Here is a 14,939-nt window from a genome sequence, read left to right on the forward strand (position 1 = left end):
ATATCGGGATCATGAATAGTTTAAGTACTTTGCTAATAGCTATATTTTCCGGTTTATTGTAGTGGTTGGCAGCTACTATTAGGAAAAGAAGAAAATGTGGTGACTGAACAATAAAGTATTTGTATAAAAATAAATTAAATTTCAATTTTAACACAATAAGTTTAGGTAGACACCAGTTTATCTAAATGTTATAAAAAGCAAACAAATAAATAAATATCTTTGTAATAAAAATACTTACCGTATTTGATTCTTCATCTGCTAACGACGCCTGCTTGTTCAACACCAATTGTTTGGACATAACGCAATGATATAAAGCTGACTGCAGGCTAATGTTAGGCGATTTTAGGTCTGAAATATTATTATGTACACTGCGACTGTTATCACTTAAAGCTCTTTCTCTGGAACCATGCATTTCCTGGCCAGGGACTCCAGGCAATCGCACTGCACCATTAGCACCAACATTTGAGAAATCCGAATACAAGCGATCATTGTTTAACATATCTACTTTGAAGAATGAACTTAGATCAGCTGCTTGATCTCCTTTGTATGTATAAATACAAAACTCGTCAAACATTCCATCCTCAACCTCATCACTAGATGCATCATCATCATCATGCTGATCCGTTGCACAACTATCACCTTTATCAGAATCATTTTCACTCCCGTATCCTTTGCCACCTACCGCGTTGTCTAAGCCATTACAATCTGAAGCAGCGTCACGTCTCGCCAAGGCACTCATATCACATTCCTCTTTCGAGGATCTACCACAGACAGCACGCGCTTCTACACAATTGCTACCACTACTAGCTTGCTCAATGTCTTCTGTCTCTTCAACTTCACCATTTTGTATACGACCATTGTTCTGAGCAGGCATACTACGAACTTCATCATCTGTGTTATAAAGTTTTCTTGACGAAATACTATTATTTAATTTGGACGCAGCTACCGGAGAGCATCGAGTGGTTAATCTATTCGGTACACTACGAATGAAAGTTTTGAACTTTGGCCGTGCACCTCCAACGGCAACACTCTCCTGGCTTCCCCAACCTTGTTTGCTTCCTCCATCCTGGGCAAGCTCTTCATTTACCCAACTGCCGGTTTCTCCATTTGTTGAGTTGTTAATGCCTCTATCAGTCTTTGCTTCATATTTCAAAGCAGCCTAAAAGAAAATAATAATAAAGTATACATTGTTGCGTGAAGTAATTTACAATGAAAAAAATATGATCCAATTATAAAATTATTCATAAAATCACTATACACCATAACATCGACTGAAATTTTAACTACTTTTAATTTTACTGGGACATAACTTAGATTTCTAATTGCTCTCTTTAACGCATCTGAGTCTGAATGTCTTAGTATTCATAATCACTGGTCTCGTGAAGCTTACAATAGTTTTCCGAAAGTTCCAAAGAATTTCACTTATTTATTTAATGTCAATATAACAAACATCAAAATAAAAAGATGAAACTCAAACTGATCAAATTTGATGGTTATTACAAATGTTCAAATTAAAAGAATGTTAGGGTACTAATTCTACTCTTTATACTTATGTCAATTTTGGAAAATAGCTGATAATGCTACTACATATATAAATGAATGAAGAAGTATCTACCTGAAATAAACTAAAATAAAATAAAATTCCATACACAACTTTTTGTAAATTACAAGTTCTAATGAAACTGCTAATTTATAATCCATCAAAATAAGAATAAACAGCACATCAGAATTCCCGAATCTTGGTTTCAGAATATCCCCTTCAAAGGCATCCTCTACAAACTAGTTGTTATTCAAATACGACTACATGAAAATAAAATATTTCATCTATTTATAGCTTAGTCACTGCTAAAGCAAAGAAAGAAAACGTTGGCTTTTCTAAAAATAATCCTGTTTCTATATAGATAGGCAGAAGGAAAAAGTTACAAGATAATTCCAAAATTCAACAGTTTTACACAATATGAAATAATCTCCACCGTCCATCCTTTGACAGCATACAGAAATAAGTTTTTTTTACGGAGCGTCTCGCTTAACGTATTACAAAAACTACTATCAAGGTATCCGTAATTTTCCTTTACAAGAAATAGTTCTACCAACACCAAAATATATACTAAAATCAGCATGGATATAAAATCTAAATATCTGAATCAATTCTTTAGTAAGATTTACGTAATTCCCTACCAACAATTTCTAAATTTACTTGTTTCGAATACATAAACTAAATTCTTCCTTATATATAGGCAATGTATGCTTGGGATTAGCAGAAGAAAATTCCGCTACAAGTACCATCTACCATTCACTATTATTAAGTATTGAAACTCAACTCAAACAAATGGAAACCTAAACACGAAACCCGACATAAACAACGCAATCATCCGTACGAAGTAATTTGGATATAAAACTCTGCACATTCTCACAACTTGAAATTCGGAATGAACAAAATATCGAGGGGAAATATTGATCTAAAGCAATTTAGTTTTATTTTAGTTATACAAACGATAAGAAATAATAATAATACACATGATTCTTAGTCATTCGAGAATTGAGAATATCGTACCTGAAATCTATATGCTTTTTCTAAACAAGTGTAAGTATCAGACAATGCATACAAACCGGAAAAATAACAAAAATAACTAGAATAGCATCAATAAGTGAAAATAACATTATAATCGGAACACGCCCGGAAATAGAAAATCAGTACAAGGATAAATAATCTCCCCGTGCCTGACGGGATCTACTGTATTCACTAAACAATATAATGAAAGCAGTTCTGTTACAAGTTTATTAGAAAGTAACATAACCGTAAGAAGCGTTATCGAATACATCTTACGTGTTGACGGACATAAAATGAAATGAACTTTCCGTTGTGTGAATAGTAATCTCCGGAACAAGCGAAGAAAAAAAATGGAAGCCTACTTGTTACGCAGGGTTGGCAAAAACCACGGTTTTTATTGAACAAACCACAAAAACCATTTTTTTTAAACCCGTTTTTTTTTCTTTGGTTTAAGTAATCTGCTCTACGTATTTATATTACATATGGACCGAAATAGGTTTGTTTCGTCTTGGTGTTATTATGTAACAACGGATTATGATGGAAGCGGTCACATAAGCTTAAAGCGGAATCCAAACCGCTTCTCGGCTTACATCCGAGAGAAATTCTTCTCCATTTGGACTCGAAACCGGGACTAATTGGCCCAATGCAATGAGTCTGCCGTCACACTCACTGTAACGAATAGTCCCAATAAATGCATTTGTATTTATTACTATGTATTAAATATATTGTGAGAGCACAATGATTAAAACTCTGTAAAAACAGAGAGATAATCTGTTGTATATTAGCCTGTGTCTGAAGTGTGCTGCCATCTTAAGGGCAATTGCGGTACTAGAGCCGGAACTTAACCGTGCCGTACCGATTTTCAATCACTGGATTTTCGCAGGTAAGAAGTAGGATTACGTTATTTACTACTTCTATTTAGGTCTCAATTTATGTTGTAACTAATTTTTTTCTAAAATATATGTGTAAATGGGAAAGGAAGTTCTACGGTACCATTCCAGCATAAAAAGGCCTCATTTAATTACATGTTTAGTCTTATTAACCTTCAAAAATATTGCTACTCTTTACTTGTCGCGAGGCCCTTTGCTCACGTATCATTTGTCCTCACTTTCACATTCTATTTCAAGTGGTATTTAAATATTAAGTATAAAAAAGAATATTTATGGTTAAGAAGTATTTAAAGAATACAATATATGAATTTCTATTTCTGAACCTCGTTTATTACGGATCACCTGTCGTTGAAAGCAACGAACAGGGTTGTCTTGTTATTCAACGTGTTGAAAAAAAAATCATTCTTTTACTTGTTAATAAATATTTGTTGTTTCAAATTTAGTTATAATTCACACGATATATACTTATTGTGACCTGTGCTGGCTTCCGTCAAATTTTCAAAATTTACTAGATGGCTTGCACACTACATCACGAAGGACTCCTGATAAAAATACGTTGTCTTGATCTTTACATACTTGTTAATTTAACTGTCAAGAGTCATTTCAGAAGGACAAAAAGATACACAGTTGCACAAATGAAACTATTATATAGAATTATATACAAACCGGGAATCTCCCGCCTTAGCTAATGGGGAAATCCTGTCATTGCTTGGCACGTAAAATTTTATGGTCAACGTATCATAATCAGTACGCTAAAACAGGGGTATTAAATTACAACTTTAGTATTTAGATATCATTCAATTAAATTAAAACTGAAAGTCCAATCCAAGCTAAGTAGGCAGTCGATAAATTCTGCCTATTTCTATCAATATATTTAAGCAACCTTGGTTTCTTTATAAAACAGGCATTCAGGCAAAAAGAAATATACAAGTTGGTCTCGTTTCGTATGTTTAAACTTATCATCCTTATGTAATACCTAGGTTATTAAGAAGACTTTCGCTTAAAGTGACATTCGAACCGCTACTTGGTTCACACTTGAAAGAAGGGTTGTGGTTCGACCGAGAACTGAACATGGGATGCGTTGATTAAAAGGTGAAAAGGAGATAAAACTAATGCAGACGGTTTGGCATGTGTAAACGTCACCAGAAAGTTCACACGATTTAAAGCATTTTTCGTTTTTTTTTTTTTTTTCTTTCTTTAATTTAAACCTTATAAGAAAAGCTGGTTTAAACCAGCCAATCCTGTTCTTACGTAAAACTATAAGCAACTTTTGGTAAACTGTTGACTCTTACGTAACATATGTTGATGTATGTTTTGTATAGTATAATCAAGAGTGCAGCGTACAACATTCGTTTCTTTGCATTTCTCAGAGTTACAAAGATATAAATCTTATCATAGATATCCAAATAAACGCAGATACTTTATATAATACGTACCGGAATACAAATTGTTTTTAATACTCCAGCAAAGAAATAAACAGATATGTACTAAGACAGCACTGCAACAGTATTTACCTTCAACGTCTCAGGCAGTTCTTGTTGCAACACTGAATTGAATTTGCCCTGGGTTCATAAATTTACACTAACCCACTTATTCTATAGCCTATGGAGCCTCGAGGGTTCAACGCCGCGTTCAGAAAAGTCCTCCATTGACTTCTGTCGGTAGCCAACTGGATCCAGTTTCTATTTTGTATTCCTATTTCTGCGAGATTTATTTTAATAATTTCCTCCCATCCGCACACCTAGCTCTTCCTAATGGTCGTCTTCCGATTGGATTTCCAGATAAAATTTTGAAAACGTTCCTACTATCTTTCATTCTGACTACATGACCTGCCCACCTGAGCCTTCTAGTCTTGATAACTCTAATAATGTTTAGTAAACGGCATAAGTTTACACTACTATGTAATTTTTCGGTGCAAGTTACTTAATTGAGCTTTTCAGAAACATTTACGTGATATTCATTATTGATATTCAGCAAAGATGTAAAAAGATTGTAAGTACAAAGTACATTGCAACTACTGTGTGGAAAAAGACTGAGTTTCATTTGTAAAGTCGAACCGTCTAGCTGCTGAAGAAAACAGAATTAGTTACTGAAAACATATTACGAATATAACAATCCTTTTAGGATTGCCGTGGGACATCAGTATTAGTTAATCTTAACAAAAAGTGTCAGATTGTACCTGTGTTAAAGTTAAAATATTACGAACGTCTTCCTGCTACTGCCTGATTAGGTTTGTCAAGAATGAGAAACATCTTAAAGGAGTTCTACTATTAAGAAAAAAATTGTACTTAAAACAAGGAAAATCTTGAAGTTACAGGCATGAGAATATTGTGGAAATGAAGAAGTAAAACAGTCACTTAAGTTCAAGGTTGCTATGAGACTGAATTTCCTTTACAGGCTACTAACATGTGCAGAAAAGCGAAGAATGGGCCTTTACGTTGCGTAACTTCTTATATGAATACTTACTTCCGTATGAATATTATACTCTGATTAAATTAAGAGATGAATTGATAGTTCAAAAACATGTTCGAAGTTGATGGTGAAGGGAATATATGTCACGGGTGTTATTAAGGTTACAAAGAGAAGGGTCAATCAGAAAGTGATTATGGTAGTTGCAAGCGGGTGGTGTCTTCAGGAAGAAAGAACAATATTTTAATGTTGCCGTCCTGTAAAACGTGTTCTGAAGTACATGTCAACTGAGATGGAAGGAATCCATCTGTGCATGAAATGATTTTCGTTGTCGTTTTCTTATATTTGTCATTATTCTCTATATATAATTCTATATATATTTATATCTGTATGTATCCTCGTGTGCGTGTTGTGAGTGTGAGGAATATATTTTAAAACATAGTTATTGGATCGGACGAGATTCTTCGCGGGAAACGAACTAGGAAAATACTCAGAGGAAGAACACTTTCGGAAGAGGTGTTACTATGAAGTTATTCAGTTCGAGATTACTTCAAACAAGAATGGGGCAATGAAGGACCTCCTATTCCAATAAGTAAAGTACTTGATAGAACTTCTGCTCTTACAAAAATAAACAAAAGCACCATTGTAAAAATTCGGGAAGAAAAGTTTGAAATAAAAGACAATCAATCAGTGTCTTCAAAATTAGAATCATCAGGAAAAAAAGAGGATAACGTGCAAATGAGTGAAAAATTTGGATAGTTTCCAAAGAATGCTATTCGACGACATGTTTATGCTTATTTGAAAAAGAGAGAGAGAGAACACCACAGCCAAAATTGTACTCGCCACTTAACCATGGCAGGAAGAGTTCACTTAGAACAATGGTTAAAAATTTGGGATTTTTATACAAGAAAATAAATGGATGAAAAATTCTTATAAAAAAGCAGGAGATATTCATGGCAATATACATTTCTTCGGGAAATACTACAGCATAATTTTGATCAAATAGTGTAGTTTGATTAAACGTAGGTCAACACCAATCACAGTGTTAATAAACGATGGACCAACAACAATCTTGAGGGGACAATGAGATTGCCACTAGGTAAAGAAGAAAGGATTATACTTCTTCATGCTGGTACATTCACTAGGTTCCTCCCAAACTGTTGTATTCTGTTCACCTCTTAAAAAGAAGATAAACTATGAATCAAGATACATTTCTTACATGGTTCCAGGAATCACTCATTCCCAGCCTACATACACTGTCTATTATTATAATGGACAATGCTAAATATCAATCAGTGGTTTTAAACAAGACTCCAACAATGGCCACAAAAAAAGTGATATCATCCAATGGTTAATTCAATAGCATGTGCCAGTATGAGCGGACCTTAAGAGTCTTCATCCCGGCGAAATTAAAATACCGCTAATTTTACTGTAATTATGTGATATCTTCAAATAGATAAAAGATAATCGAAATCTGGAACAAGAGCGCCCTAGACAATATTATTTTGCGTGAGGTACCGTTATCACAAGTCACCTAGTGGCTTTCCGTTTTCAGCTGTTTAGAAACGCGAAAATAAATGCCGATTTTCAAAATAGCTCGAAATCGAAAGGGACGAAAGCAGATAAGTGAGTCGTGATAACGGTTTCTCATGTAAAATAATATTGTCTAGGGCGCTCTTGTTCCACATTTCGATTATCTTTTATCTATTTGAAGATATCACAGAATTACTGTAAAATTAGCGCTATTTTAATTTCGCCGGGATGAAGACTCTTAAAAAAAGCAGAATTGATGGAGCTTGTTCAAAAACTCAAGCTTCAGTTATTCCCACCTACGTCATAAACAAGATCGCTACCGAAAATGGGCATAAAATAGTTACACATCCTCCTTACCACTGCCATTTTAATTAAATAGAACTGATATAGGTACATATCAAAGAGTAACAACAAATATTTTATTATGTCTTCTGAAATTAACAGAGGAAACCACAGCTTCCGTTACCCCGGGACACTGCAGAGATGTATATCACAGTAAGAATACAGGGTGTCTACTAAATGTTCATTTTCAAATTCCAGGTTTTATCAAGGTTTATTTTTCCTTTTTTTTTCCAGGTCTATTCAGTAGAGTGTCATTTATTGTAACACATATAAGTTAATGCAATTTTATATAGTTCTTAACAAAAACTGGTTATAATTAGAGAATGCATATGACAAGTGGGTTTCTTTAAGTGACAAGATGAAAAGAAAAAACTGACTGAAATGTAGGTTCTCAAAACATTTTACACAAGAAAATGTTTAATTAAAATATCCCCTACCAGAAGGCCGGTTGAGAGAAATGTGCAGTAGCTTTAAATATCCTAATGTAGGAATACTATACAGGGGTGAACCTTAATTAAACCGACAAACTTCGGGAAATGATTCTCGGCACCCAAACAAGAAAAAAAAAATTCTCTTTAACTCTTCTCCAGGGCGCATAGTTTCCGAGCTAAAAGGTGCCGAAAGTGTGAAAAAATGAACTTCCGATGCCTATATCTCCAAAATTATCCAAAGTAGGGAGTGCTGCTTAAAATCTCACAAAGGAAATCGTATGTTCAGAACAGATAGGACTTCCTTAAAGAGATATTAAGCTGCACTCTCTACGTTGGATAGGTCTGGAAATATAGGCCTCGGAAGTTCATTTTTCCACAGTTTCGGCACCTTGTAGCTCCAAAACTATGTGCCGTGGAGAAAAGTTACAGGACTGTTTTTCTTGTTTCGGGCTCGGGAATCACCTCCCGAAGTTTATCGGTTTAGTTAACGTTCACCCTATATAATAGTAAATTTCCGTCAAAAACATTACTTCAAATAAACTAATATTATAGTAGTAGCACGTAAGTGTTGATGAACAATGACAAAAATGGCGAGAAAATAGCTTACTCACCGCTAAGTTATGGGATAAAATACCACAAGAGTATTTTACTACAAGCACTCCCCTTTAAAGTACTCTTGTGGTATTTTATGCTACGTACTGGTAGGACTTAGCGGTGAGTAAGCTATTTTCCCGCCATTTTTGTCAAACTAGTATTAGTTTAGAAGTAAAAAGAAAATGACCATATATAATACAAATTCTTTACGCAAAGTAGTCCATATTGTTAAACGTTACTGCAGATTCTTCTTGGATGGGGACTGGCCATCAATTATATTTTATTTAAAAATATATTGTAACATGAAAGTTTAAAAAACTGAAAATGTTAAGGAACCACGCACATTATATGAACAAATATAGAAAACAACTTTCACAGTGAACAGTTTTTGACATTTAACTTCTAGAGTTCAACATCCCTTTTAACTTTTTCACCTGTTCTTCCAACGCATCTACTGCTTCGACATCAGTTAGTATTACTTTCTTCTTTAATTCCAACTCTTTTATTTTTTTCTTAATATCTTTCTTTTCTCGAGCTGCTCTGTCTTCTTTTTCACCGCGGTCTTTCAGATAATCATTTCTTCTGCTTGATGCATTCCTCACATACTGGATCATACTCTTTGTGATATTCATATTACGTATGTCACCAGCAACACGCACAGCATCCAACACACTTCTCTGGGCAATCAAGCACTCCTCTTGGAGCTTTTCAACAATGCACTCTTTGTTAACTCCTTTCCACTGCTGCGTTGCTATGGAAAAGTACACATATCTTATCAATGTTTTAAACGCATTGGAGACACCTCCTTTACTTAACAGATCATGGAGGAAAACGTCTAATCTGTCATTTTTGTAACTGAAATTTCATAGTTTTCGTGCTGTGTCTTGGTCTGAACAGAATTTTAAATATTCCCGTTTCACCATATCAGCATTTACAGGTGTTATTTGCTCCTTCTCGACAAATGTCTCCAGGGAGTGTGTTTTCACTGAATCACCATAAACTTTTAAGGCAGGAATCATAGTTATGGCACGGTTGATAACTTTAGAATTCTCCACCCACCTAATAGAACAAAATTTAAGAGGAAAAACTGCTGTTCCAGATGCTGCCATGAAATCTGCTCCTTGAAGTCCTTGAATAAATAGAACAACGCTCGCAAAAACTCTGTCACATGCACAGTCTTAAAAGCCCCATTAACAATATGTAAAGAGCACGTTCCTGTCTCCAAAAGCTGTGGACCTTCACAATTTTCTTCACTCAGATAGGCCTTCAAATCACTCAGAAATTTCAAATGAACGTTGGGGCCATCAAGAGAAACCTGAAGTAACTTACGAAAATCGAGACCCTTGTCCTGAAAGTATTTATAAATGCACTTAACAAATCCTGGGCAGTAGCATGTCCGAGGAATACTGATGTTAAATAACGTGTTAAAACTTTATTTTCGTCAGTGTGCCAGAAACGGACTACTAAGTCCATTTGATTTTTCTGTGAGATAGTGTTTAGGCTTTCGTCGAACGATACTGCAAAAAATTCACAATTTTGTAGTTCACGAATAACGTCTGTTGGAAATATGGGCCCAATCCAAAGGTGATGACATAACCTATTTTGTCTTTGTGTAACTGCATGACTTCCCACTCAGGAAACATTAAAGGAAACAAAATCCGTTGCACTCGCTTGGCTTGATCTTTGATAAGATAACTCTTTATTACACCACTAGTTTTTGCTGGGCTTTCATTTTTCTCCTGAACAACTGGAGTAGATGATGTGCTAGTCACTGAACTGGAAGACGCTGTAGAATTTTTTTGTACAGGAAGGCTCCTTGTTAACATTGCTTGAGAACTTTACGATCGTACATTATGCATTAAGAGCTTTAACAGCTATTTGATGTTTCTTTCCTTTTTCATGAGATTTCAATGATCCAGCTCCCATATTTGAAATGTCAAAATCAGTTCTGCAGAGTTTACAACCTGCTTTAAATGGATCGTTGGACCTAATAACCCATTTCCACTGGCCTTTCCACGAGTCCTGGAATTTAGTTTTACTTTTCCCCATTTTAATGGCTGAAAAATAAAATGTTAATTGTTACTGTGTAACAGGATTTATTGCAAGACTAGTAAAATGTTAACCTAAATACAAAAAGTGATTCCGTTAAGATGTGGGCAATTTTATTTTTTTCCGGTGATACATCTTTCGGCCACCGGGAATGGTGTTCACTGCGACATCCGTGGGATTGGACTCCTGTTAAATATCTTCGACACAGGAGTATAAGCGGAATGTTGTTCCAGACCTGTCTACTAATCTTGCTATAGAAACATGTAAACCAATGTCTTCACAAAGCAGCAAATAAGCTTGATTCATACTATGCAAATAAGCAGCAACTACAGAGAAAGCTTTTGGCTTGTATGCCAGTATCCCCTCAGTGTAAAACACAACCTTAATAGATCATGAAATTTAACCTTTTCAAATACCTTAATCTCATCGGGGACTAATTTAGCTCTTTTTGTAGTCACTGTTATTCACAACGACCATGCCAAACAAATACAATCTTGTTGTCTCTTCTTGTACCCTCAACATACTTTCCAAAAACATTCACCGCCTGCACTCTGCTCACGTCTGTCTGTCTTTCTCAACTACGTCTCCACTGAATAAGTTATTATTGGCTTTTGACTTATGCTGTAGTATATAATTTTCTTGCATTTTACAAAAATATACTTATTCCATACCAATCCCCAAAACAATATTTTTTTAAAAAATTAAAACTTCCAGGTTCCTCGTCCAATTCCAGGCTATTTCCAGGTTTTCCAGGTCCAAAAGTAAATTCCAGGCTAATTCCAGGTTTTCAAGGTTTTCCAGGTCAGTAGACACCCTGGAATATCATCAAGCAATGTGGAAAAATGGTGGTGTACTGAAGGAAGGTATAGAAGTAGTTCTTCAAATGAAGATAAGGAAAGCAGCAGCGATAATAATAGCAGGGTTTGCCCAAGCGGGCCCAGCCCGAAGAAACCCGCTGGCTTTTTCGGGTCGGACCCACCTGAAAAAAGAAAAGAAAAGAAAAGAAAAAACCTAGGTTTTAACCTTTTTGTTAGTATATTATTGGTACAACTAAGGTGATCACATTGAAAGTTATTTTTATCAGATTTTGAACTTACTTTGGGCGAATTAGATGCTTTCACGTTAAGCTAAACAACAACATTCAACATAAGACCTTTATGAAGTTCTGAATGCACTGAATGAATGAATAAAAAAAACTCACCTTAGCGTGAGATAATTATAGAACAAATTAATGTATGGATTATGCTTATAGCCTATTTGAAATAAAATATGCAATTTTATATTTTAGAAAACACTATCCGTGAATATTGTGCTCCCTGATTCGGCGCCGCCGAGGGATGTTATCCTTCACACGTTGACGGGTTTAAGGTCATAGATGCAGGTACTAACAGTAAATATGTAAATACATTAGTAAAACTATTAGTATTATTTCTTATCTTTGATGGTAACAAAAGTATTCAGTAAAATTCGGTTCTCCAACAATAACAGTTTAGTTAAGTCATTTGTTCTACTCTTCAAATAAGCATTCTGTAGAATCAACACCAGCAATAGCGTAAAAATTCATGTCAAAATTAAGAAGCTAAATGCTCCGAGGTCCGAACACTACGCAACGCTTACTATTTCACGTGCTGAATTCACACTTCAGCATTAATGGAAGTTTCGTTGTACAGAAAACAGAGCTGCATTTTCAGGGAAAACCCGTTGTGAAAGAAGTGTTCGGGAAATTCCCGCAATTGAACCCACAAAGCATCGGAAGTGGATACTTCAAAACTAAAACTATTTATCTTACGCTGGAAGATATTTCGTTTCATTTCAGACATTCTGAAACATTTACCTTATAAAATATGAATTATAGGCCTATCTTTGTTAATTGTTTTAAATTAATTTTCGGAAAAGAACCGTCTTGCAACAAGTGCGCCGGAAATTCCCGTAATTGAAAGCATAAAGCATCGAAAGTGAACTTCAACAATAAAACCATTCATTTTACGTTGAAAAATATTTATTTCATATTAAACATTTTGATGAATTATGTCTTTGTTTCAAATTAATATAGCTATTTGGTATTCATATTTGTCGAAAGTCACCGAGGCTCCTGGGATGACTCGATCTATATTTGTTCGTTTGTCTGCCTGTACCACACAGTGTTCAACCTTCGGTCTCTTAAATTTTCAGGATACAAGCCGGAGACACACTAAATTTCCTGTATAGATTCTTGCCGCCATACTAGCGTAAAATTATAAAATTACGCCTTTAAAAAAAAAAAAAAAAAAAAAAAAAAAAAAAAAAAAAAAACCTTATATCCACGCTACAAAACGTAATTTTCGGTCTTTCAAGTTGAAATTTTTAGAGTAGAAGCACGAGAGACTAAATTACCTCTATATATTTTGGCGGCATAACATTTTAAAATGGCGGCTATTTTTCAAAATAGCGAGCATCCATGCTACAGGGTTCAATTTTCGGACTTTTTAAGTTGAAATTTTGAGGGTAGAAGCACAAGAGATTCTAAATTTGCTGTATAGATTTTCTCGGCGATCCAATATAAAATTTCAAAATAGTGGCAATTTTTTTAAAACAGCAGTTAATAGAGAATTGTTGCAAGATGTGACAATGACAATCTTGAAATGTAAATCATATTTTAACATTTTTACCCCAAAGACATTGAAATATTTAGAAACAACCCAATTAAACCCGAAAAAACCCACATGCGCCCAGGTGGGTGGGGTTTTTTGAAACCCTGCAGCATATTGAAATGAATTTTGATGGTAGTGTAACTATTTACTGAAGCGAACACAAGAATGCAAATAGAGCAGAAATAAACGGCAGTAACTTTCGGCTTGTACAGGATTTTTCAAGAAGTTATGAGACTGGCCGCCGAGAGCGCTCTCAATGGGTGGTATCGGTGGTGGGGGTATTACCTAAGCATCGCATTGCGCGACTGTCGCTTCTGAGCAGTGAGAGATCGGTAGTTGCGCAAAGTGTGATTTTTTCATCTTGGTCACGGGGTAGAAAGCGGAAAATGGAGCGGCAATACGCCATTAAATTCTGCGTTCGGTTGGGCAAAAGTGCTTCAGAGATTCTTGCCTTGATTGAGCAGTCCTACGGAGACAACGCCATGTCGAAAGCCCAGCTTTTTCGCTGGCAAAAGGACTTCAAAGACGGACGGGAGACAGTTCAGGACAAAGATCAATCTGGACGCCCTTCGACGAGCTCTTCGGATGAAAATGTGTCAAAGGTGAAAGAACTCTTGGACTCTGACCGTCCGTTGAGTTTGCAATTAATAGCGGAAGAACTTAACATGTGCAAGTCAACGGTACAGAACGTTGTAACCGAGAAATTGAAGATGAGAAAGTTTGTTACCAAAAGTGTTGAGTGATGAACAAAAACAACGACGAGTATACGTGTGCCGTGCAATGGTGCAGGTTGTGGAATGTAAAGCAGACTACCATCTTTTCCCCAAAGTGAAAATTGCCCTGAAAGATCGCCCCATTGATGATGTTACCGCCATAACCAAATCTTTAAAAGGTATTTCGGAAACTGACTTCCAGGCAGGGTATGAATAATGGAAATCGAGCTGGCAGCGGTGCATCGACGCCCAAGGGACCTATTTTGAAGAATTTTGAGATCTTAAAATCGAATGAATAAATTTCTGTTTATAGACTCAGTCTCATCACTTCTTGGACAAACCTTGTACGTTAGTAATGGACGTGTGCGATGGATGTAATGCAAACATACATTTTTTTCTTTAACACAGCGTATCAGCTGTGAAAGATGCTACCTCCACAATTTTTCTCCCCATGAAATGGTAAGTTTCCTTTGATTACCGAGAAAGGTATTTAGCCTATAGGACCTGCAAAATACTATAATTAAAATTGCTTCATTTAAATTGAAATTTTGAAGGAAGTTAAAATATTCTAGGAAAAAATTTAGATTATTATCATTTTAGCCCTTGTCATTTCCGATTCCTTGCAGCTCTAGAGATGCTTGACAATCTTTTGATATGTGCATTGGTATTCCTGGAAACTGAGAGGAAGTATGGCACAATTTAATACTACAGCTTTACATTGAATGTAAATAGTATGGTGATAAAGGACCTATTCTGTGCGTGATGATTATGTATGATGGTTGTGCACTGTTAACTAC

At 35.4% G+C, this 14,939-nt stretch overlaps 1 protein-coding gene across 1 annotated transcript in view; it reads right to left on the reverse strand.

The window, feature by feature from the left end:
• LOC145674441 (uncharacterized) overlaps window positions 1-14,939 on the reverse strand; it is a 59,300-nt gene that overhangs the window by 28,311 nt on the left and 16,050 nt on the right. The window contains exon 3 of the mRNA XM_081744504.1: window positions 239-1,159. Coding sequence (XP_081600630.1) covers window positions 239-1,159 — 921 coding nt within the window. The remainder of the gene's footprint in view (window positions 1-238; window positions 1,160-14,939) is intronic.

This window comes from Thermobia domestica, chromosome 17 (genome assembly GCF_964235325.1).
Source record: "Thermobia domestica chromosome 17, izTheDome1.hap1.1, whole genome shotgun sequence".
NCBI classification, from domain to species: Eukaryota; Metazoa; Arthropoda; class Insecta; order Zygentoma; family Lepismatidae; genus Thermobia; species Thermobia domestica.